A 25,387-nucleotide genomic window follows, 5' to 3' on the forward strand; every position below is an offset into this window, starting at 1 on the left:
GCCTGGCTGTAAAATAGATATAATAAGATTTGTCTACCTCAGGGTTTTTTTTTTTTAACTATTTATTTGGTTAAGTCTTAATAAATTCACGGGTTAAATGCTTTGAGATCCTAGTATCAGAGATTCTTTACAGTGCAACTGAAAAATATTTTATAAAAATATTTGGGACCAGATCTCAGAATGTCTCCCCTCATTTCACTGTGATTCACATTGAGGCTGTAATACTGATGGGAACGTAATTGGATATTCCTTGGTTGAAGGTAACCAAAGGAACCCTGGAACTATCCACCTTTTAACTCATAAAGGGACCTTGAACCTAGGTAGAATGGCAAATGTTTGCAGAAAGTGGCCACTGATATTGGGTGCCTCAATATTGGGGTAACAGTGACTCAAGTTGCGTATCCAAAATAAATTCCACTTTTGAAAACTCTGGCCTCAGTTGCTATTATAGTATTAACACAATGGATGGATGGATAAAACTGTCTCTCTCCTCTTTTATATGATTATTAGAATTTTATAATTCTTTATTACATTGACCAAAAAATTTCAAAGAAACTCTGTACGCTTAAAAAGTATATATGGTAACAAACACAGCTTTATTTATATTATTACTAATAATATGTGAAATAATTTAAAGTGAAATAATTAAAACTTTTCACTCTTAATGGTGTCTGGCTTTTTGGCATTTCACTAGTTTGGATTATGAATAAAGTTGCCTTCATTTTTATTTGTACCTCCTAGTTCTGAGTGCTGCTAGATTCCAGTTGCAATTGCAAGCATTTGGGGATGTTTAGCTGTTTAGAAATATCTCTTTCATTTGGAATCTTAAAGCACAAACATGGAAATATTTCTACAGTTCTTAGGTTTGGGAAGGAAAGTCTTGTTTTTAACTTAATGTGAATTTTGGTCCAAATAAACAATTAGCAAATTCCTTTAATAAATTATTAGAATTTCAGAGAGAAGCATAAATATAAAATTTTGCAGTCCCTGCCCCCCAGTGACATCAGTTACACTGCCCTACGTGCCGGTGTGGACAGTGCTATGTCAGCAGGAGAAGCTCTCCCACCAACTACCACCACTCGTGGGGGCTGGAGTAATGACGTCGATGGGAGAGCTCTTTCCTGTCAGCGTAGAGTGTCAGCTGAGAGTGTCTGCACCAGCAGTGCTACAGTGGCACAGCCGCATCGGTGCAGCTGTAAGCTCTAGTGTTGCCATAGCCTGAATGCCTTCCAATAGAGCAGTAAGCAACATGACCAATATCTGTCATATATGCTTCTCTCATCCTGTGCCAGGGCGGAGAATTGTATGTGCAGTGGAGTGTTGTGTTTTGGCAGGGTTTTGTTCTTGGGTTGGTTTGTTTTTCGGTTAGAAGTGAGTCAGAAGACTTTAAAGCCATCTTAGTGCCTTCCATATTCTTAAGCCAGCTATAGGTTTACCCTAGGGTGACCAGATAGCAAGTGTGAAAAATCGGGACAGGGGATGGGGGGTAATAGGTGCCTATGTAAGAAAAAGCTCCAAAAATCGGGACTGTCCCTATAAAATGGGGACATCTGGTAAACTTTACCCAGCCCCTCAGTGTCAATCCCAGAACACTCTAAGGGTATATAATGTAATGTACTGTAATGTAAGCTTAGGGTTAGTAGAACTTGAGTTAGTAGACCCACGTTTTGTTAACCTAGGGCTTGACTGTCTACACACATTTGTAACCCCTGGTGAGGAATTGTTGAACCCTAGGTCCCAGCCTGGGTCTCCAGCATCTACACTGCATTATGCGGGCCCAAGTCCAGCAACACATATCCCAGACTTCCTAGTGCCCTCCCAAAATATGGCCACTCTAGCCCTTTGTTCATGGTGCAGAAAAACTTGACGATTCACCAAACTTCTCTGTCTAGAGAGGACAAAGAAAGTTGGCCTGTGGGATTGGGGGATACTCTGAGCATAAGTCCAATCAGGCTGCATCTGCACTGCAAAGCACTGGGCTTGAATGCTGAGTCCTGGCTTGACTCAGTCTTGGACTGCCACCCCTTGGGGTCCTGGGACTCTGCACGTGAACCCTAGTTTAGCACGATTTATGTGGAGATGGCTTGAGCCTGAGTTCAAAACCTGGGCTTACACTGCAGTGTAGACCTACCCTAACATACACTCTGCTTCAGTCAAGAATAGCCAGAGTGCAGCATGCCCTGGTCATGCCCCCTTCCCAGTATGCTCCCTATATTGGGTGCTTTGATTGGAGGAAAGAGGCAATGTAGAGGAATTATAGACAGTACTGTGACACCCCCTTACTCAGGGAATATTGCCTAGAGGCCATTTCTACCCCTTCATAATCCTTTTACACCACCAGAATAGCATAAAGCAGCCAGGATAGAAATTAGAATTGGCCCCTTTGTTTCTTTAGCCCACATTGCTTGGGCCACACCTTAAGCAATAGGCCATATATTATATTTGGAACATCAGTTCATATTAATGGGCGTTCCATGTGCGAATCAAGGTCACCGAACGCTGTCTGACTCATATTGTTCTGTTTGTAGCCTCACAGCTGGGTGCTTTTCTAGATGTCGTCAAAGCCTTCAAACCAGTAAAAGGGATTCCATAAAAGAAGACTGTAATGAATTGTTCTCCATGTCCACTGAAGATAGGGCAAGAAGCAATTGGTTTAGTATGCAGCAAGGGAGATTTAGGTTAGATAGTAGGAAAAACGTTCTTACTATAAGGATAGTTAAGCACTGGGACAGGTTACCTGGGGAGGCTGTGGAATCCTCATCATTGGAGGTTTTTAGGAATAGGTTAGACAAACATCTATCAGGGATGGTCTAGGTATATTTAATCCTGCCTTGTTGTGGGGGGTGCACTAGATGACCCCTTGTGGCCCCTTACTGCTCTACATTTCTATGAGTTCTATGTTTATCACCTAAAAAGGGATTTTGAATTCAGTTGTAAATTGATCAGCAGTAGAAAAGGTACTCTTAACAATAAACAACCAGCTTTTATTCACATGGCCCTGGTAATAAAAATGTGGGGTAATCCCCAAAATTGTTATATTTCCAGAGAATTTTTTCTAAGTAGAATGTTTTTCAACATTTCCCAGAAGATGTCAGAAGCTCTGGTATTTACTGAGCAAAATATGCCCCTTGCATTATCTCCTTTGAATTCTTCCATGCCGACAATAACTCTAATTGTATGATTAGCAAGGTCTCCTCCCAGGTCTCCTTTATTATTAGCTAATAAATGTTCACAAAAAGGCAGGCTTCTTCCCTTCCTATAATCATGCATATCACTTATGGTTGACATATTTGAAGCATGAGTAAAGAGATCAGAATCCCAGCAAAGAAGCTCTAGGCGTTTATCAACACAAGGGGAAGAGATGTATTTATGCATACAAAAATAACATTATCTGGAGAATGAGTGAGAGCACTCAGAGATGGACTATGCACCATCTTTCTGACTACATCTGCCTATGGCTTTGCAAAGGCTGGGGATGTGTTATGTAATTTTTTCCCCACAGCTGCTAATACTGGTCCTGCTCCACCAATAAGATTGGGAACTCTAGTGTACACAAGGCCTCTGGGACAGTCATTTAGACTCTCTTCTTTAGACCTGCTCTGATTAGCTTTAAATGAGATGCTGGCAAAAATAAAGGTGGCTCTGGGAGCACACACTGTAGGACCTACAGTGGTAATGCCAGAGGAGATGAACCAGTGTTAACAATGATAGGTAATACATAAAGTAGACCAAGGCTGCTAGTCCAATTCTGGCTAAGCTTTAACCTATTTCTCTCCCTCAAAGTGCTAACATGGTTTCAATATGATTTTCCTGCCCTATGTAGACCTGGCTTTTAAAAGTGTTCTAGAAATGGGTTTGAACAACAACAACAACAAAATCTATCACTGAAATGAGCCTCTGTACTAAATGACTGGAATGGATCTGATGTAACACCGATTTTTAAAAAGGGGTTCAGAGGAGATCCTGGCTGTATCAGGAAAACTGGTAGAAACTATTGTAAAGAACAGAATTATGAGAGACACAGATAAACATGATTTGTTGGGGAAAAGTAACATGGCTTTTTAAAGGAAGGTCATGCATCACCAAACTATTAGAATTCTTTGAGGGAGTCAACACACACATGGATAAGGGTAATTCAGTCAATATAGTGTACTTGGATTTTCAGAAAGCCTTTGACTACATTCCTCATCAAAGGCTCTTAAGGAAACTAAGTAGCCATGGGATAAGAGGGAAGGTCCTCTCATGGATCAGTAAATGGTTGAAAGATGGGCAACAAAGGTTAGGAATAAATGGTGAGTTTTCACAATAGAAAGAGGTGAGCAGCAGGGTCCGTACTGGGACCTGTGCTGCTCAACATATTAATTCATGATCTGGAAAAGGGGGTGAACAGGGAATTAGCAAAGTTTGTGGATGGTTCAAAATTATTCAAGATAGTTAACTCCAAAGCTATCTGCAAGGAGTTACAGATCTCACAAAACTGGTGACTGAGCAACAAAATGGCCGATTAAATTCAATATTGATAAGTGCAAAGTAATGCCCATTGGAAAAAAAAATCACAACTATACATATACAATGATGGGTTCTAAATTAGCTATTGCCATCAAAGGAAAGAAACTTGAAGTCATCGTAGATAGTTTTCTGAAAACTTCTGCTCAATGCCCAGCAGTGGTCAAAAAAGGCTAACTGTATGTTATGAACTATTAGGAAAGGGATAGAACATAAGACAGAAAATATCATAATGCCACTATCTAAATCCATGATGAGCCCTCACTGTGAATACTGTGTCCAGCTCTGATTGCCCCACCTCAAAAAGGATATAGTGGAACTGGAACAGGTTCAGAGAAGGGCAACAAAAGATGATCAAGGATATGGAACGACTTCCATATGAAAAGAGACTAAAAATTAGGGCTGTTCATCTTAGAAAAAGAGACCACTAAAGAAGGTTATGGTAGAGGTCTATAAAATCATGAATGATGTGGCAAAAGTGAATAGAGAAGTGGTATTTACCCTTTCATATAATACAAAAACGGTGGTCCCCCGATGAAATTAATAGGCATCCGGTTTAATAAAAACAACAGGAAGTACTTTTTCACACAACACACAACTAACCTGTGGAACTCATTGCCATGGGATGTTGTGATGGCAAAAAACATAACTGGATAAGTTTGTGGAGGATAGGTCCATCAGTGGTTATTAGTCAATATGGTCAGGGCTGCAACCACATGCTAGAGGCGACCCTAAGCCTCTGCCAGCCGTGAGTGGAAGAGAGGGGTAGATTACTCCATAATTGCCCTGATCTGTACACTCCCCTTGAAGCTCTGGTATGGGCCACTGTTGAAGATGATGCTGGGCAACATGGACCATGGTTTGACCCAGTATGACAGCTCTTATGTGTGGGTTGTGGGTTTGGAATACCAACTCCAATTCAAATCCAAATTTTCCAGCAGGCCCCTGTGAAGGGCCAAACTAAAACTCATGATTCAAATGCTCCTGAGCTTTTGAGTGCTTGAAATCCAGAGCTGAATTTTGTGGCTGAGGCTCATCTGTAGTTATAAAACAGAACCTCCATTAACCAAACCTTTATCCAAAACTCCCCATTATCAGAAACAAAGTCATGTCCCCAGTATATATTATTAACACTGAAAATTCCTTGATTACTACAAATCTTGATTGTCTGAATGTCCTGGAGGCTGTTGAATAAGGCTGGATAATCAAGGCTGAGCTGTAAACTATTTTTACAAACCATGGCCCCAGTCCTGCAAGTTGTTGAAGTCAATTGAACATAGCTCAACCATAATGGGTCAGCCCATACCAAACCACTTGCAGAATCAGGACCCAAATTATAATCTAAATTGGTAATATTTGCCAGAGTCCTCATATGCTAATCACAATCTTTAGTCAGACACTCTGATTTCCTTCACCAGACCTGCAGAAGAGCTGTGTGTAGCTCAAAAGCTAGTACCATCTACTAACAGAAGCTGGTTCAGTAAAAGATACGACCTCACCTACCTTCTCTTTCTCATATTCTGGGACCAACAAGACTACAAAAACACTGTGCAAACCACAATTGGCCTGGGAAGCCCTCTTAGCACCTTTCTGGAAATAACGAGTTTAAACAACACAGTTTTGTTGTTTTGGCCAGTATGGTTTGTCTGTAGAGTAGTCAAGATCTTTGAAAGACAGGAAGTGTAATAAATTGTAATCTGAGTCCAAGAAACATTCAAGATAAACAAACTTGGATTGTAAAAACATGAAGATTTATGGCAAAAATGTGCATCAGTCTATCAGAGAGTTAACTGGTCACAGGCCATGTACAATGGAATAGAACAGGGGTTCTCAACCTTTTTCTTGCTGAGGCCCACCCCAATATGCTATAAAAACTCCATGGCCCACCTGTGCCCCAACAACTGGTTTTCTGCATATAAAAGCCAAGGCCGGCATTAGGGGGTAGCAAGCAGGGCAATTGCCTGGGGACCCCATGAAGCTACGTGGCTCAGGCTTCGGCTTTGGCCCTGGGTGGCGAGGCTCAGGGCCCCGGGCTTCAGCCCCATGCAATGGGGCTTTGGCTTTCTGCCCTGGGCCCCAGTGACTCTCTAAAACTGGCCCTGCTTGGCGGCCCCCCTGAAACCTGCTCAACGACTCCGGATCCCTGGTTGAGAACTGCTGGAATAGAAAACCTTGATATCCAAGCTTGAAACAGATCTCTTTCCTAAAATTCCCACTCACAAGTAGCCTGCCATGACTTATATTTAAACAAAGATGCAATGTATTTTTTTTTTTAAATTTTAGAGATCTCAATTTGATTTTTTTGTAAGAACACAGACAAAAGTAATACTTTCCCCATAAACATGGATATTCTCCCAAGGGAAGTGGTGGAAGTACTGCTGCTTGGGACATTTATAACTCGTTCCGACAAAGCACTGGGAAAGGTATAGTAAGAGGCAAATCTGCATTGGCAGAGAGTGAAGGAATGTGCACTAGGTTAACCAATCAGTTCTTTCCCTCTCTAATTCCTATGGTTTGGTGCTAAATAAGACTATACAATTGCAGCTTGTTTTTTCCCTCTTGGGTTTAATTTGATCATTTGTTGTCTGAATTCATTTCAACATCAGTCATATTCCAAAGGATGACTCATTTTGATTATTACATCACAAGGTTCCCTGACTCTCCAAAAATATAAATACAAAATGTTGCCCTCCTTAAAAAGGTTAGGTGGAACACACCCTTCAGCTGAATGAGAAACATAAAAACCAGTATACCTCTAGCAGGTTAATATTTCCTGTACCTTGATAGTATTCTCCCCTGGAACTAATATCATCACTAAATGTAATGGGTTATAATTAGTCTATAATAATTGTGAAAATCATTGATCACCCCGAGGGAGTTCTGAATACAATTACATGAGGAATGGCTCAAAGAAAAAATGTGTAACCTTGAAAGGCTGTTTGGAGTCCAATCTGTAGGTGCTGGATAATGTATAAACTATTCATCTAGCTAAGATACTAAATGGATAAAGGGCTGTCACTGACCAGGACAATAGAATTTACCAGACAGATAACAGGTTGGGATGTAAAATCAGGTGTGGGGTGTGAATTCTGAGTGCGCCTGTTCCTTGGATGGAAATCAGTTACCAGAGCATCTCAGGAGGTTGGCATCCAACTCCTGTGCCAACCAGGACAGCTTCCAGGAACCACAAGAGGGTTAAAAACAGGATCACACAGGAAGTGAATTCCCCCGATTGGAGCTCAGGCTGAAATAGCCCCGAGAGCACACAATGAAATACACGAATTAAATGCCCCCCCCCCCGCCTTCCCAAGGCTTAGAAAAGTATTTCATAAAAGAATTTAATGTTCATACTATCCCACCTTCCCCGACAAGTATGGGATAATCAGCTAACTTGCTTTATTATGCCAATTAATAATAGTCTTGGATTGCAGTGGTAAAAAGGGAGATTTGCTGCTACTTGAAATGTACAGGTGTGTGTGCGTGTGTATGGATATAGATATAGTTTATGATGAGGTTACCAAACCAATCAATTGATCTGATAGTTTATCCCTAGATTCGGGTTCATTCAGAGTCAGTTTGTATAAAATGTACTCTGTAATTATACAGACACACACACGCCAAAAAGGAGTGGGCAGCTACAGAAAAAGCTGCCACAATCAGGAGGATTTGAATTTCTTTTTGCAAAATGAAGATTAGAAACAGTTGAGGATAATAAAAGGTAAAAGTGCTGGAAAGGGCAGCGTCTGTGTACTTAATTTCCGATGGCTGTATTGAGCTTGGAATATGTCTCTATATTTCAAAGTAAATAAGAAATGTATTAGGACCATTATGTGATCCCAGTATGAAGGAGGGGTGTTTATTTTTGTTCCAAACCATTCTGCATTTCTAATGTTGTGGGTGGGAATATGCGGGACATCTAAAAACGAAAGCATATGAAAACTGACAGCAAAAAATAAAAAGTAAATATGTATATAAATACACACACGTGTGTGTAGATAGTTATGGCTACAGCTAGATATAACAGCTTGTACAAATCTAAATCAAGCAACTTCTTTTCGAATCGTTTTAAACGATTGTAATACTTGCTTCGAACAACTTGCTTCGTAGAGATTGTTAAATTAAGTGATTTTAATGGTAGAATGTGTCTATACGAGTTAAAAATGCGGTACGGCAAGTTCGGATGGAAATGAGCAAATCGCCGGCATACAGCAATGTGCAAAGAACAATTTATTAGCTTGCACATTTGAAATGTTTGGGATTTTTGTTTTGTGTTCCTTGGAAGTCATAGATTTAAAAACTGTAACCGGAACTAAAAGGAAAATTCTACAATGTAGTTGTCAAGGTTCTTGATTACATTATTAGCAAAGTTCCTCTCAAAAAGCTATGTTGTCTCCCCACCCCATAATAGGATAAAGGGATGTTTAAAATCAGGAGGTGGGAGGGGAACCCCATAAATACAGGGGGGCGATGTATTGCTATTGGCACATTGAAATCCCCGTTGTGTTTTGGGCAGATTCCAATGGGCGCTTTTATGGGGCCATTTATCGATCGCCTATTCTAGTAACTGTATGAGATGTTCGGGGATATCCCGATCCATTAACTCAATTCTAGCAGGGAAGGCTTAACAGGTGTCCAACTTTATTTTTAAGGGCCTTTTCCTGCTTCAGTTGGAATCAACAACAATTCTTCCATGGACTTCAACGGGATCAGGATCGGGCCCTTGGTCTGGAAACAGAGTGTGGTGCATTAGGTTAGACAAACGTCCTACATGCTGCTTCGCCTTCTGGGCCTTATTTTCCAGTGGGGAGATGGTCGTGTAAATGACAATAGGATTCACTCTGGAACGCTCAGTCCCATGTATACAATGGGAAGCAAACGCGCAATTGATAGACTGTGATCAATATTATTATCCATAGCAGTGAGAAATAGAGCATCTGAAAACAAAATCTTCATCTCTTTCCACCCGATCCTTTTTATGATGACTTCTCTCGCTTTACTATTACCTAACAAATAGTGTGTGTGTGTGTCCCCGCCCCCCCCCCCCATTGAAGGTTTCCCTTTTATTTATTTTTAAAGCCATTACCCTGGAAAAAAATCGTTTTCAGTCCTTAAGGGCAAAAAACTGTCAGCAGGTTTCAGGAACCAGACGCCTGCTCTCTAAAAAGAAGCTATCATCTGACTCTTGTCAAATAGAAAATACATATCTCGTTGTAAATATAATACCTCTTTGGAGAAAATTTACCTTTGCGAGGGGGAGGGGAGAATCTCTTATCAAAACGGTTATTATTATGCAGTAACACCGTTCGATAGACAATGAACGTCATCGACTGCCGGCAGTCGCTAATAATATGGTTAGAGGACAGACCCAGAGAGTAATTGTAGCAAAGGATTGCACTGGATTCGAGATCTAAAGGATCGAATGTATTAGAACCTCTTCTTTACTCATTCAGCTTTTATGTTCATTAGCGATTCTCAATGCTTTGGTTCTGCAAAGACCCTCCCTGGGCATGCTCTTTCCCAACACATGCAGAGCCCGGTGGAGGGAGCAAGATCTGGGCCTTAATGTACGTACTCAAAGCAAAGGGTAGGGCGGCTTTTAGACACATCTCTGTAGCTAGAAGGGAAACAAGAACAGATCGTTAGCAGGGGGTTTCTACCTTCCGAGTGGGCTGTTCGACACCCACTCTCTGACAGTCAGGGCTTCAGAAACGTAGTCCTAATGAGAACGGCTTTGAAAACGCATCTATAAGCTCCTGTGTTGGTAACCAGTTCCGATTGCTCTGAGGCTGTCATGTTTTTCATTCCTTTTTCGGTGTCTGAAGATAAAGGCACATGAGCTAGAATTCAAACGCCTTTCTGCTGGCTTCAGTTCTCCCTTGGCAAGGGTGATGATAAGAGGAAGATCTCAGACATCTGACAAATTAAAGGCTTGCATCTGCATACACCTAAATTGGAGGTAACGTTTCCATTGTGTGCAAGTCTGAGCCCATTTTAGTACCTTTATTTCCAATCAGAGTTTATGCCTTAGCCTCTTAAAAAAAACTTTTTTAAACTGCAGTATTTCCCCCAATTTTTTTTTTACTTGCCAGCTGCACAATGCCTTGTTTTAAAAATCTGTCTTTGTAATGAGATCTATTCAAAATATCTGAAAGGGGATTTTTGTGGGCTGGGACCTGGGGGAGTCACTAGCGTCTAACAACGTAGCAGAAGTGTTCAGTCCTTTCACAATAATGCAAACAAACTGCTTGTAAATTACATTAGCTTGAATTCGTTTGCAAATGTCCCAGACCTAAGTGATTATTAACGCACTGACTGTTTTCATGACTGATTATCTGCTGTACAAAGAGGAAACCCAACTTCATGGAACACAAACTGGGACTGATTCGATCCCGTTTCCACTAGTCTAGCTCCAGTGATGTGGATAGAGTTGTTCCTAGTTTACACCAGCTCAGAATCGGACCCGGTACTGCCAAACACTTGACAGGGAAATCTGAGTTAGGCGGAGGAACTGGGCGTTCACATAGTTCTTATTAATTACCGTTCAGGACCATAATAAAATAATGATTGTCACTGATGTTCTTGTTCTTAATAAGGCTGGTGACAATATTGATACAGTAATTATGATGTTGTTGATCCTGCTGCTGGATTCCTCCTCCTCTCCCCTGGCCGGAACAACAGACACGAAGGCAAGCTCAGTGGCCAGGCAGCTGCCCCAGGGTAGACGGGGGGCTGGAGCGGGTGGCGGGGCGGGTCTGACTGGGACAGGCAGTCGCTGCTGTTGCTGCTGGAGCCGGTCAAACTGCACAGCACTTCCCCCAGGAGCTTCCCTTTCATCTCCCCGCTCCTGGCGCCTTCAAACAGCCTCAGTTTGTCTGCAACGTCTCTCCCCCCTCCCCCCTCCTTTTTGCTCTCCCCCTCCCTGCCCCACTCTTGAGGCTGAGTCCCAAGGCCCAGGCACACCCTTCCCAGCTGGTGCAGGAGAATAAGTGATGAGTGGGGAGAGCTGAACCTGCGTGTCGGAGCGTGGATACAGGTTATGTTAAGCCCCAGACGATTTAGCTGGTGCGAATCCCTCTGAAGCCCGTGGGATTGTTGCTGCGTGTCTAACAATTGCTCGCTCCCAGTATCCTCTCCAGAACTCTTCCATCCATCCCCACGCCGCACACGTGGAGTGGGAAGGTGCCCCTGACCTTGGCAGGATCCCTGTCCTTTTCTGGGATCTCCGAGCCCAGGCTTCCGGATACCTGGGTGGGGGTACGCCAAGCCAAAGGCAGCCCCAGAGCTTTTAAGGTTTGGCGGGCAACCCCCCAAGTTCTCGTTTCTAGAGCAAAGGATCATGACATTTGCTTGGGGATCAGGAGATGTGACGTGTGTCTCTGGGGAAAGGAAATGATACAGCTGAGACAGGTTGTCGGGTCTCTTTGATCCCAGCGGGAGGTGGGCGAATAGTCAAATAAACGGACTTGTGATTATTTTCCGGAATGAAAGAGAAATTTATTTGGGTTCACAGTGACTCCTGGGGTTGTATTAGCCATGATTTGACCAGAAGCTGGACAGCCACCTAGCATTCCTGAAAATGTTCGCAAATCCCAAATTCTAGTGCGGGTATTTATTCATCCAAAATTCTGTCCTAGGAAGTTAGTCATCCTCTTCTCCTATCTTAAAAGATGCAGGCATCTAGTCGGGTTGCAGAAACGAATCCCTGTGATTGAAATAAACAATCATACAAATAAAGAAATGGCTAAAGGAACAGTTTGCGAACAACCCATAGGCTTAGAATTATCCAGCCAGACTATTTACCTTGGCAGAACATCGGGGATGGGTTCAGGAAGGCTTTGCTAACCCAAAGTGATACTAAATGGGTAGCGAATATCATCCACGACAAAAGAGCTAAGCTCGAATAGTAGCAACCGACCCAATGGTGTGAGACATTTATGTAACCAAGTCTTAAATGGACAGTGTGCTATACAAACACCTATAGAGGCATGTTTGCTGCCCCAAAGGGGATACAATCCAAATAATGCACATCAAACACACACACGACCACGCTTGTGATATAACGCACGGGCCACAGCAATGCAGCAGTGAAAGGAATTCGAATAGAATATTCTGTCCAGCTGAAGAAATACACTCAGTGTACTCGATTCTTGAAACAGTGTCACCCTGACCTACCCCCCAGCAAGCATTCTTTCTTTATGGATAGTTGGAAGGTGCATTGACTTTGTGAATACGGTATAATTATCTGTAGCATTTAAGCCAATCGACAATAGTTTACACCGACGCTTCATTGTTCCCTAGACACACATTGTTTCATTATTTTCATTAATTCTCGTTTACTTGTCATGATGCAGGGAACTGGGGGGGGGGGGGGGGAGAGGAGGGTAAGAGGAGATACGAAGTAGACGAACTGCAGCAGGATGGTTTGCAAGACCATAAATAGGAAGTCACAGTATGTAATTTAAATTGCTCTCCAACCCATTCTCTACACACTGTGTAACCTGTGGTTTAACTTAATGAGAAAATGACCATGGATCATATGTGCTGTTTACTGAAGTGGCAAAAAAATAATAATTCCAACCTATTATTAATCCATCTGAAAACTTCTTCAGTGCTCTGCCTCTTTTAATAGTTGCTGAAACTGTCTATGGCTTAATTCGAAACACCCTGATTTTGGTCTTATAAACTAGATCTTTGTTGAAGATGTGCCTGTGAGGATTGTGTGTAGAGGAAAGACTGTCAATGTATTGCTACTCAGTCGATCTCAATACAGTGTATATTTTACAGATGCTGGCTGGAATTTAGGGGAACGATTAACAGCTACTGCCTCAAGAGCTGAAAAGGTGGCTAATGGGCTAGAATATCTGAAGTGGCATACTAGGAATAATTCTTACCGTTTTGCTATTTTTAACCCAAGGGGGCCTGTTTTTTCACTATATAGACCTTTAAATAACTTGGGTTTAGTTTCAAACGTTTTAAAACGTTCGATTCTATTCCCCTTCTGAGAAGTGGTAGCCCCCAGTTGAGAGACAGAGAAGAGAGCTAATCTAGGCCAGTCCAGACAAGGGGCATAATCTTTTGCTGTCCTTACTCAGGCAAAATGCCTCTTGCCTGAATAACAGCTACGGGATCAAGCCCCGGATACCGCTCGGAGAAGAGTGCTCTCTCATATAGACGAACACAAGGTACATAGCACATAGGCGCCAGAAACCAAGGTCAAGACCAAGTGGTTGTAACTGTCTGGGATATTAATAAGAAAGGGGTAAAAGCTCTCAAACTATTGAGAGGCAATGGGTCGATGGAACTAATACTACTAACCAGTTAGTGTCAAAAATAAAACCACCTTTTAAAACAACAACTCTGCAATATAGTTTTGCTTTGGCAGGTCCCGATCCTGTACCCCACCCCCACCCCTATGCTCCTTCTGCAGTCAGTGGAAATCTGGGCGGAATCAACCATTAAATAAATATAGACTCATCAGTTTTGCAGGGTTTGTGTTAGGTTTAACTGCCCCCGCCTATATTTTAAGCTTCCATTTTTCTGAGCGTTTTAATAGCCATAGTTGCCAGCATGTAATTAAATAATTATCATGATGAAATTACGCTCGTTATGAAGAAAATGTATTTGCTTTTATCCGCACGGCGATTAAAAGAAATGCTTTTAATTAACACACCCTTATTCACACTAAAGGAGTCAAAAAGAGGCAAAATCCTTTCCTTCCCCCCCCCTAAAACTACGTCGATATGTTTGCAAACTGAGGACTGCGGAATCGTGTCCCATGCTTATTAGAACCACATTTATTCATTATTGTACGCGTGCAATTTATATGAACAAAATGATCATTACAAATCCCGCCTTTGTAGCGTGGTTTTAACTGGCGTGTGTCTTTGCACTAAGAAATAGAGCAAAAGTGCATTTGTAGTGAAAAATGTTCAGCTATTAAGATTATATGTTGATGTAGTTGTCCTTGCCAAGCTCTACGGAATTCTCCCCTCGGAGGTACGGGAACACTGAACATATGTTTACCCCTTCGAACCTCACTGGCATTGGATCCGAACGGAACTGCATGAATTTGCAAATGAAATTATTCTTTTAACGTTCCAAAGCGTGTTTTGTAGCGTTCGGGGGTGCTGGCGGAGCAGCAAAAAAGGGGGCGAGGCACGTGCAATTTCCCGTAGTCTCGTGTGTGTATTTTGACAAAAGACTAAATTGCAGAAATTCACAAATAAGGATCGGGAGACAAGGATCGCTAGTGCCCTGATCGAGCCACAGGTAAAAGTGGCGGTGACTGGAGGTGTTCACATGTCACATGTTTCCGTGTCAGACAAAAACACCTGGGATGTGATTGGAAGTGGGTAACAGTTATGCCACAAGCTAGAGAAAAGGAGTGTTTAAAATGGGGGGGGGGAGAGGGGGTTTAAAAGAGAAAAATCTGGAATCTTAGAATCCTCTTCATTTAACTGCCTTAATTACCTTACTGACTTTTCCTGCTTTGGCATGATTATAGCCCTGGAAGGCTCCTTAATAACACAGCTCCGTTTGCTGCCCATGTCATTAACTCCTAATTTATTTTTTTTAAAAGGGGGGGGGGAAGCCTCTCAGAACCAATCACAAGAGTGTCACCTTCACGTCATCCTCCAGGGCTGCTCTGATTGGCTCGGCTGGGTTGACTCAACTTCCCAAAGGAGGAAACAACAACTGAGCACCCAAAAAAAGAAGCAGGAGGGGGTGGAAATTGCTGTGTGGCTGGAGCTGGCGGGCCCCTGAGCAGTGAGGAGTAGGAGCTGCACGGAGTCGGAGGGATACAGGAGCAGAGCTGTGTGTGTGCCAGGCACAGTGCACAGGGATCTGTGGGGGTGCGCAGCGATGTCTTCTCCTTCCAAGACGAAGGAGGTTTTCTCCTCGGATGAAGAGGGCCCAGCAGCTGGTGCCGAGGATCATCACAAAATCAAAGTCTCCAGTTTGCCTTTCAGCGTGGAAGCGCTCATGTCCGACAAAAAGCCCTCCAAAGAGGTGCCCCTCACCCCCGGCGGGGGAAGCATGGAAGGAGCTGGCCTGGGCACCTCCAGGAACCTGCTGCTGCCAGGGCACGGCTCCAGGGAAGCTCACAGCCCCGGGGGGCTTACAAAAACCTTAGAAACCTCGTCGGTCAAATCGGAGAATTCCGAAGACGGCAGCTCCTGGATTCAAGAGGCCGGGAGATATTCCCCTCCACCAAGTGAGTGCTGCCCGGAGCTGGGGCTCTGACACTAGCTGGGGGTTGTCTAAGTAAGAAATGCGGCGTCTGGGGGCCGAGTCGTGCGCGTGGGAGAAGGGTCTGTATTGGGGCATGAAACCAGATCTGTGACCGCGTAGCTTCCAGTTAGGGCGCTGACTCTGCCTTTGGGAACTAACTGGCTGCTATTTCCTGATTTAATCTATTCCGTCAAGTCCAAGAACGAGTCTTTGAGCGGTAAGATTTGGATGGAGGGTGGCTGGCTAGACGCTTTTTGGCCTGAATAAGTGAAGATCCGGAGCCCCGCAGCAATTTCCCAGATACCGCATTTGTCAGTAGAGATTTTCAAATTAGATCGCAAATTGAACTGGACGGAGCGTGGCTTCCAAGGAGAATTCCAGTGTTGTTATGTATGATACTGGCTCCCTGAGCGCTTCTTTTGACACTGTGCGCATGAATGAACCCATCCGAGCTGGCTCCGCTAAGTGCCCTAAAGTGTGTGAAACGGGGGAGGACACTATCATGTCTTCGGGATCCGCTCCCCAGCCTCCCTAGAGGTGTTTCCACCCCCTCTCCCCCAATGACACACGATCCACAGGCTAGTAATGCACGTAAAGCCATGCCGCTGACTTTGGCGAGGCGAGTTCTTCAGAGCGAATTCCATCTGTAGCTATACAACAGTGTGTGGACACTTTGCATTTCGCCATTGAACTTCGCAGCTAGCCCGCTTAGATCACATCGCGCCTTTCTAGAGTTAGTGTTTTGGGCCCTTTTAAATTCAGGAATATAGATGACCTAGTATGACAAAAAATATATTTTAAATGGCCATGCAGCTCCATACTTTCCCACATAGAGAGTAGCCAATGGTGTTACGCACCTGTAATAATAGATCGATCAATACACCTCTAGCTTGTGTTGAAAATTAAAATGGGCTGCTTTGCTTTGATCTAATAACTGCTTCACCAACCGATATGATCTGCTTAGTCTAACTATCTTGGAGGAGTTCGGTTTGTAATCTAGTATCACGAAAAGAAAGATTCAGCAAAGCTATCGCTTTAACTTTTCCAGTACCTGTGTATTTTCCTTGACTTTCAGAGCTTCAATTTTCTTTGATCCCCCAAATTAATCTGATGTCTGGGACGTTCTGAAGAGATTGTGTGACAACAGACAGAACAGTGTAAAAGGGGGGGGGGACTAATACTCCTGCGTCATTCTTGTGTAGAAAAAGTCTCCCAATCTCTATGTACCCCAGGTTTGCTAGGGAAGGGTATGAAAATACCTTAAACAAAACCCCTAGAAACGCTTTTTGTGTGTGTGTTGCTCTTTCTATATTTTACTAGTTATAGCATACAGCTTCTAACAAATTATGACCTGGAAATAGACAAGGCCTAACGTTTTTACCTAGACACCACTCCACATATCTCTTTTCCACGATCATAGATTCACTGAGCTCCCAGCTTTTTTCTCGCTCTATTAAAAATTGCCAACGATTCAAAGGTCACAATATTCTATAACTTTAACATGTCACAGAAAATACATACTGGGATTTAGAAGTATTTTTGGCTCTTCACGGAATTCACTATTTCGGAGGAAATTTTGCCTGCACTGCGGTCCTAGGTTTTGGTAAAACAAGGCTTACGACATGATGAAAATTGGAGACTTCTACCCTTATTAGAGAGGGTTCCCTTCCTCTCCAGCCTCCATTATCCCTGTCAAATAACTATTGACTCCCGACACTAGATGAGTCTTAGGGGGTTGTCTGTAGGTCAGTGACTTTGTCTGGGTTCTTACAAGAGATGATATAGATCATCTCCCTGCACACTCTTGGCATTTTAAATAGGTTATTTGAAAAGTTATGTTTGGTTGAGGGAGTGATCAGTGGGACCAGAGAGGAGTAGCTTAAACTACATGGTTGGTTTCTTTGACACAGGTAGTATTACCCAGTCAGGTGATGACTGTGTCAAGGATTTGCCAGAAAAATATAGTGAAAAGCACAAGATACCTTTAAAATAAGCCATTTCACCAAATACCGTAGACTGTCCACAGTAAAGACGGTGAAATGTGTTCTAGTGCTCTGTTTATTATCACCGCTACACTCAGGTGACTTATTTGAAAGGATGCCGAAATGGTGAAAGATACATAGGTTAAAGTTTGCAGATATTTGGCAGTAAACCTTTGACTGGGATTTTATTTAAAAATAAGTACTTATATGAGGTCACAAGTCTCTCCCCCCCACCCCCACTACACACACACATACACATGTCGCAGAAATCTTGACGTGTTGGGCCAGTTCCTGATGCCATTTGAAGATTTGCTTTTGATTTCAATGGAATAAAACTATCTCGTTTTCTGTGATTGCAATTTCGAGATTAAACCCTTCATCTACCCTCCTAGTCTTCACATGTTTTGTAAGGAGGGAAAAGGCATAAGTATGAAGCCCCTTGTCTTACCATGCCTTTGGAGATCTTTCCTACGAAGCATATTCATAGGAACATCTAATCATAATTTCATTTTAAAATGAGCCCTAATGGAGTGTATTAAGCGTAGCAATTCCATGTTTACTGTGTTGTTTTAGGAAGTTATGGGACTTCACGAAATACCCACACTGGCTGCATAGTTATGAAAATGCCCCCAATGTATTAACCACAAGTTGTTTTGCATTAGAAAATACTCCGCTCTTCAGTAGACAGAATAAGGAATAAGAATTTAAGGTTTACTTTTATTTTGGGCAATCCTTTCCTTCCTCTACTTTTTCGTTTGGGGGGTTGTTTTGCAACACACCCATTTCAAACTCATTGCCCAGTCTATTTTAAAATTCAAAACGCCCTTTGAAAAAAATTGCAAGAGGCAAAGGAAAAATATATTAACAAACAGAGTGCACAAACACTGACAAGTGTGTATGAAATAGGGCCAAAACTGTGTCTAAAATGCACCAGCCGTTTAGGGCAGGTTATCATTTTCGATATCGCACTGAAGAACGAGCTGCCTGTTAAATACTTCGATTTAAAGCCAGTTAAGCGTCCCGGGTTTTCAAGATGCTCACATTTTAGTCATTCTTTTCAACCCAAAAGGTTACTACTGAAATGCAAAGTGTTCTAAGAAAAATCAGTGATCCTCCTTAACATAACAATGTAAATGATGTGGCCCGGATTACAATGGAACACGATAGGTAACACATTCCACATCTTGCATTGGCCAGAGATGCTGCAGTTATAGGGGGTTTTTAATTGGCCTATGTCATAAAAGCTACATGTTGAAAAAGGACTCGCCTTCTTTCCTTCCTGTGCTTTTCTTTCATTGTTTGTTGGGTTGGGGAAGGGGAGAAGAGTGAGAGGGGCTGTGAATAATCTAAAAGAAAAAGTAATAAAACTGCCCGATTTCTACCCCCACCCCCATTTCAGTGGAAGCAGGTAGAGGTGTCAGCTAGGGTGACCAGATATCAAGTGTGAAAAATCGGGATAGGGGGTGGGGGGCAATAGGAGCCTATATAAGAAAAAGCCCCAAATATCAGGACTGTCCCTATAAAATCGGGACACCTGGTCACCCAGCAAACACAAAGAATATTATCAGATCCCATTCTATAGCTCTCAGGCAAAACGCCTACTAGGACTGCAGGATTTGGCCTAAAATGTTATTCCCAATGGAAAAATCCCTGAAGAGTGGTGGTGATGATGGATTCATTTCTGTCCCTTGCTAGACATTTTACTTCTGGGAACTTATTTCTTTTATAACGCATTACACTTTGTTGTACACAGAGGGTCCTAGGAATTCTTGCTCACCGAAGCTATTAAGACATTTGCACTGTACTCTGCATTTATGTGGTCTGACCCCGTGATGTCCTCACATGTTGTTTCCTTCTTGTTGATTTTGTCACTTAAAGGCTTATGGGGAAAGGGGATTCTCTATCTGCCTTGTGTAAAATGGGGCTGGGATTTCTCTATAAAACAGCCCACGACCCAGACAGCAATGAGTTCAAGCACTGCTTCTAAGCTAAGTCACGTTCTTAGTACTTCATATTTGGGGGTTATCTCCAGGAGGGTGTGAATGAAACAAATCTCAAACATACTCTCAAGCTTCGTTTTCTTCCCCCTTTTTTTTCTTAAGCATTCCTCCTCCTTTTTTTTTAACTGGCCTTTTCTTTCCTTCCAGGACATCTGAGTCCCACCGCATGCACACTGAGGAAGCACAAGACTAATAGGAAGCCCAGAACCCCTTTCACCACTTCCCAGCTGCTGGCTTTGGAGCGCAAATTCCGCCAGAAACAATATCTGTCCATCGCAGAAAGAGCAGAATTCTCCAGCTCTCTCAACCTCACAGAGACCCAGGTCAAAATCTGGTTCCAGAACCGGAGGGCCAAGGCCAAGAGACTGCAGGAGGCCGAGTTAGAGAAGCTAAAAATGGCAGCAAAGCCCATGTTGCCTTCTGGGTTCAGTCTACCTTTCCCCATCAACTCTCCCATCCAGGCGGCCTCACTGTATGGACCATCTTATCCTTTTCACAGACCTGTGCTTCCCATCCCACCTGTAGGACTCTATGCTACTCCTGTCGGATATAGCATGTACCACTTATCTTAAGATGATCGAAAGGAAAGCAACGGCGATATAGACTTCCTGGCGGATTTTGTCCAATGCGAGAACGCACTAGAAAACCAGTTCTGGTCATTGTTTCTGCCGTCTTCTATGTGCCATATCAAGTGTATAGGAGTTTGCATTAGAAAAGTAAAGCAGCCTGTATGCTACAGGTTGGGAACGCAGCCAGGGTCTCCTCTCAGCTTGATCTGAGCAATCAGACTCTGATCCTGAAAGAAAAATATAAAAACATATACAATTAAACAAATATAGTTCTCTTTATATACTGCACACGGGACAAAGGAAGCGGTAAACAATAAATCCTGTATTTTCAAGGCATAGTTTCCTTATCCCCTTCCTAGGAGGCCCAAAACCTGTTTTAAAGTAGGAGTGGTTCCTTCCTTAAACTAAATCTTAAGTCTTGTCACTTAATATTTAGGAGATTAAAGGTATCATCGAGTTTTGTTTTTAAAACAAACCTTAGAAGACAGAGAATCACTGTAAATAGGAAGTAGACCCCAATAGAGTCCGACTCATGCCAAAGGCAGCAAGTTCCTGCATTTTCAAACGGAGCCACCCTGCACCCAAGCAACAAGGAGCATTCCCGGACCGCAGGATCGGGCCCCTAAATGAGTAAAGTCTATAATAACTTTACCCACCCCATTATCGGATCATTTATTCCCCCCCCCCTTTTTTTTGTAGAACTCGCTTAAACATTTTTTTCAAAGCACTGTGGGGGAGGGGGGACGCACAGAGAGGGCAATAGGCAAAGAGTTTTGTCTTCATCCCTTCCTACTTTGCGTGTTTAATAATTTCACCTACAGCCAGGTGTATGTATGCTTGGCTCTATGATGCTATTTGAAGGGAGCGGGGTGGAAGCATACTATAGAGATATGGGAAAGGAGGTGGGCTATTTTCCCCCCCAGAGTAGTGTGTGTGCAAGGACTCTCAAACCATAACGCAGAGTTGTTTTTTATTTGCAATAATTTGTGCTTTAAAAAAATCACCTTGTAAAGAATGCCAAGATAGTGAATCATGCTTAAGCATTTCTTGAAAACACCAATAGATTCAGGAACCAAAAAGAAACATATGGGACAACAGGATGTCACTGCTCTGCAAACGGATCTCCTTTCCTGGATTTCACTGGGGGAGTTCTGTTTACAAACCAATGGCACGATATAGCCCAGGCTTTTTCTTATAATCATTATTGTTTTATTATTATTATTACTAGCGCTAAACTTTGTGGTAAAGTTACTATAGAGGATACAGATCGCTGAAGGCAGAACTTCTGGATGCATTTTTTTTTAAAAGCATGTTGTGAACAAAAAGAGCCACAAAGTTTTGACCTACTCCAGGATGTGTTGTCTTCCACTGTAGTCCAGTCCCCCACCCTTCTCCACTCCCATTATATTAAAGTCCCTTTGAAAGGGATGACGTGTACAATTTTATATATTTTATTGAAGATTTATTATTTCTTATCTCTTTCGAATTAAATTAAAAAACAACAACCTTGTTTAATTGTGTCTGGGTTTGTCGGTGTTCGCAGTTATTTCAAGATAACTTTTCGCTCTGGTTGTCTGTCCTGGGTCATGATCAAAGAAGTAATCAGAACTCCTCTTTAGGTTGCCTTTATTATTCGTTTTCCCCACCCCCACCCCATAAATCTTAAAGTGAAAAAAGGCCAGATGTGCGGCACACAGAGTTGAAATTGAGAGCCAAAAATTCACAATCGAAAGCCTAACCTGTGAGTTGTTCTTGTTTTTGACCATTCTTCCTAGGCGCTTCTGCTCTTTACACGATATTTTATGTAATAGATCATTTTGGTTAGCGCTTGGTCCCGATGCCCCTCACGCTAGCATCTCTATTCAATCCCGACTCCAGTAGAGTTCCCAATGATGTACACCCAGGGGGAGATGAGAATCAACCCAGTAAATTCTCCCCTTGTAGTCAGTGACAGGGAAGGATTGAAGGTTGTGGATCTAAAAGATACACACACCAGGGAAGGGTTGAAATAGTCTAGTACACATTTTAATGCATTTGCCCCATCTACATTGAAATGATCACCCGTTAGTAAGGAGAGCATCCAACTCTCACTCCATCGGAACAGGTGGTGTCTGACGCTTAAGTTCCTGAAACTGACTAGTTAGCGCCGCTGTCATGGAGATTAATGTCTACCCTATGTCTTTCTTAAGATAATTTTATATATAATGTACAATTTTATATTAAATAGCCGTGATAGTTTGGATGGCCTGTCCTCCACAGTGATGCATTTTGTCCTGGGATTTGTTCTTTTCCTTGGCTAGGGAACGATCCTGTATTCGCGATAGGTAAAAATATATATAGATATATAGAGAGCGAGAGAGAAAGAAAGAAAACTAGGATCCTAAGCAATATATTTCCTTTTCTACTTAAAAATAAAAGGACAGGGAAATGCCCATTACCTAGCAATGCCTGTTTAAAATTTAAAAAATGTAGACTGTTGGGTTTCTCCGTTGGTGCCGGCCTGAGAGCCCTTCCCCACCTTTGGGGAAATCGACTATTTACGTTGAGGCATACCCGCCCATCATTTTGTAAGCAGGACTCTCCCTAGTTTCCATTGCAGGGAGAGTTCATGTTGAATATGGATGGGACAATAGAGCCCCAAATGTTATAAAAAATCTTCTTAGTGGCTCTTGGCTCCCTTGCGAATTCAATGTATTTAGGACCCGATCCAGTGGGAGGTGAGGGAGCGCAGCCCTTGTTAGGATGTGGCCTTGAATGTGACAAAAATCAGGCACAGGACCTAGGCTGCAAAAGGAAGGGTACAAAGTTCTAAAATGCCTAGGTGCCTAAATGATGTCACCGAAACCAAGTTATAATACTAAATCCTGATGGTGGAATCAGGACCCCGCGCTCTAACTAGCGGGAGTTTTACCTGAATAAGGGTTTCAGGAGCAAGGGTCTGATCTATATAGCTCAGTGGAACGACTCGCATTGAATTCAGTAGATTTTTGATCAGACCCCAAGGCCTTAGCCTCCCTCCCACCTCCCCTCCAAATGCAAGGAATAAAGCTGGAGGAATACAATCTCCAATGCAGACTTTTCAAATTAGCATTTACTGCCACATAAAAACTTGAGACAACCACTTCTCTCTCTCTCTTCCCTCTAACTGCAGGAGCCTCCCCCCGCCCCCAGCCCCCAAATGTTCCTGAATGTTTTTTTTTTTTAACTGGGCTGGAAATAAAGCAGCAGTATTTTGAACCTTCAGCATAAATCATCTGTGTCAGGGATTATGTCTAAATCGTTTCACTGGAAACTCTTTGAGCACCGGAGCTTTGTGTGTGTTACGAGAGATCCTTAAAAGGGCTACAGATTTATGGCAGAACACAAGGGTGTTGAAGGAAAAGCCTCCAAAACATGGGTGCAACCTTATTATGACAAAGCCAAGACGGCCTGTGACACTTCCTAAAAGCGAGCTGTAGAATGGCCAATTCACTCTGCGCCCACTTTTAACGTGTTCAAATTAAAGCCTTCAGAAAGGCCAACTTAATTGAGTATTCTATTTATTAGAGGGAGGTGTCAAGCTTTGCTCATCACCGGCCTACTGGGAGCTGCCCTGCAGGCAGATCTGTAACCGAATCAATTACAAGACGCGATGCAGCTCCCCCCGCCCCTTTCGCAAGAGGTGTGTCTCTAATGAGTTACTCTAATGCAAAGTTAAATTGCTCTCGAAGTATGTTCTGACACAAAGCAGGTGCGATGAGTAGAAACGAGCGAGCTGGCAACTGTTCCGGTTACTTTTTTGTTAAGTGAACGATAATTGGAACAATAAATAACAAACATAAAAATGCTACTTTATAATTTATTCCGATCCTTGAAATTCCAACTTGCTGAACGGAGAGGCAGGCTGGCGAAGCACCGGAACCCGGCTGGGTCTTTAATTCACCATTGGATTTGTTGACATAAACGGTTATAGGGAAAGGGGTTTCTGACACGGAATTCATTACCCACGCCATAGGCACGTTGTGTCTGTATTTCATGTTGTCACATTTCCTTGTCAAGCCCTGGAATTTCCCTGGCTTGCCTGCATTTTATTAGGGGGAAAGTTAAGTTACTACCGGGCGTCTATTAGTCCACGTGTCACAGGCCAACAGTTTTATTTCAATCGTCCGCTTTGTCGCTAGTCCTATCCCGCCAGCCCTTACGATCGCGAGTAAACGTTGCACAAGTGAATAAACCCGGGATTATGGGATCGGGCCCCAAATTATTTGAAAGTTCGATAGGCAAACAGCTCAGAACTCGGGGGATGGTGAGAGAGAACCCGATCCTGCCTTGAGAGCCAGTCAGGACGTCAGGATCGGGCCCCAAAGAGGAGAAGAGAAATAACACACTAGCTAAGTACTTACATTGGAAACAAGCGGCCCGATTCCGATCTGAATTACAGCACTACACAGCCATTCAAATGAAAAGAGGGTTTTTTTCGGGCTGACAGGGTGGTACGGTATTCAGAACAAAATCTGACAGACCCTCTCCTTGGCTTCTTACTCCCAAGGCATTGCACGTTATTTAAAGAGGAGGCGTTTAGGGATTACACTACGGGTTATAAAGCATATGTTCCCTTTAGTTTAAACTAGTTAATATTTGCAGAATTGGCCACCTGTTCTGTGACGACAAAGAGTTGGGAGGGGGGGGGAGTCACCGATGATTTTCATTTAAGGAAAGTAAAGGCGTGGGCTGTTTTCAGGATAAAATGACAGCTATTATAGAAAGAATTTCAGGATCACCAAACAAATCAAGTTAGACTCCATTAGGCCAACATTTCTGTCCTGCAGAGACAAGAAAGGACTGAATGTATATATCTTGCCATCATACTGCACGTCTGGATCATGCATTTTATAGTATACATATACATATCCCTGGTATATACACACATATACGTATAATATATATATATATATATATATATATATGGAGAGCGATAATGTGTATTTGTCCCAATGATTGCATTTCTGAACCACGTATGCGCGCTCTCTCTCTCGATATACAGACATTTTAATTTTCAGAATAAATGCTATATAGCTGCTGGGAATTTTATATGTTTGCATTAGAATTCTGGATCCTA

The 25,387-nt window shown here is 42.7% G+C and overlaps 1 protein-coding gene across 1 annotated transcript; it reads left to right on the plus strand.

Moving 5' to 3' along the window:
- Positions 1-15,369: 15,369 nt before the first annotated feature.
- Positions 15,370-20,292, plus strand: MSX2 (msh homeobox 2). Its single transcript, XM_065409684.1, has 2 exons — positions 15,370-15,721; positions 19,868-20,292. Exons 1-2 carry the CDS (start codon positions 15,370-15,372, stop codon positions 20,290-20,292), a joined length of 777 nt encoding a protein of 258 aa, XP_065265756.1.
- The last annotated feature ends 5,095 nt before the right edge of the window (positions 20,293-25,387 follow it).

This window comes from Emys orbicularis, chromosome 8 (assembly GCF_028017835.1).
Source record: "Emys orbicularis isolate rEmyOrb1 chromosome 8, rEmyOrb1.hap1, whole genome shotgun sequence".
Taxonomy (NCBI): Eukaryota; Metazoa; Chordata; order Testudines; family Emydidae; genus Emys; species Emys orbicularis.

What these genes read in the sequence shown, in the direction of transcription:
- MSX2 (XM_065409684.1), top strand. Translation starts at nt 15,370, where the DNA reads ATGTCTTCTCCTTCCAAGACGAAGGAGGTTTTCTCCTCGGATGAAGAG. An exon ending in GAGATATTCCCCTCCACCAA is followed by an intron (nt 15,722 to 19,867) that starts GTGAGTGCTGCC and finishes CTTTCCTTCCAG; the next exon opens with GACATCTGAGTCCCACCGCA.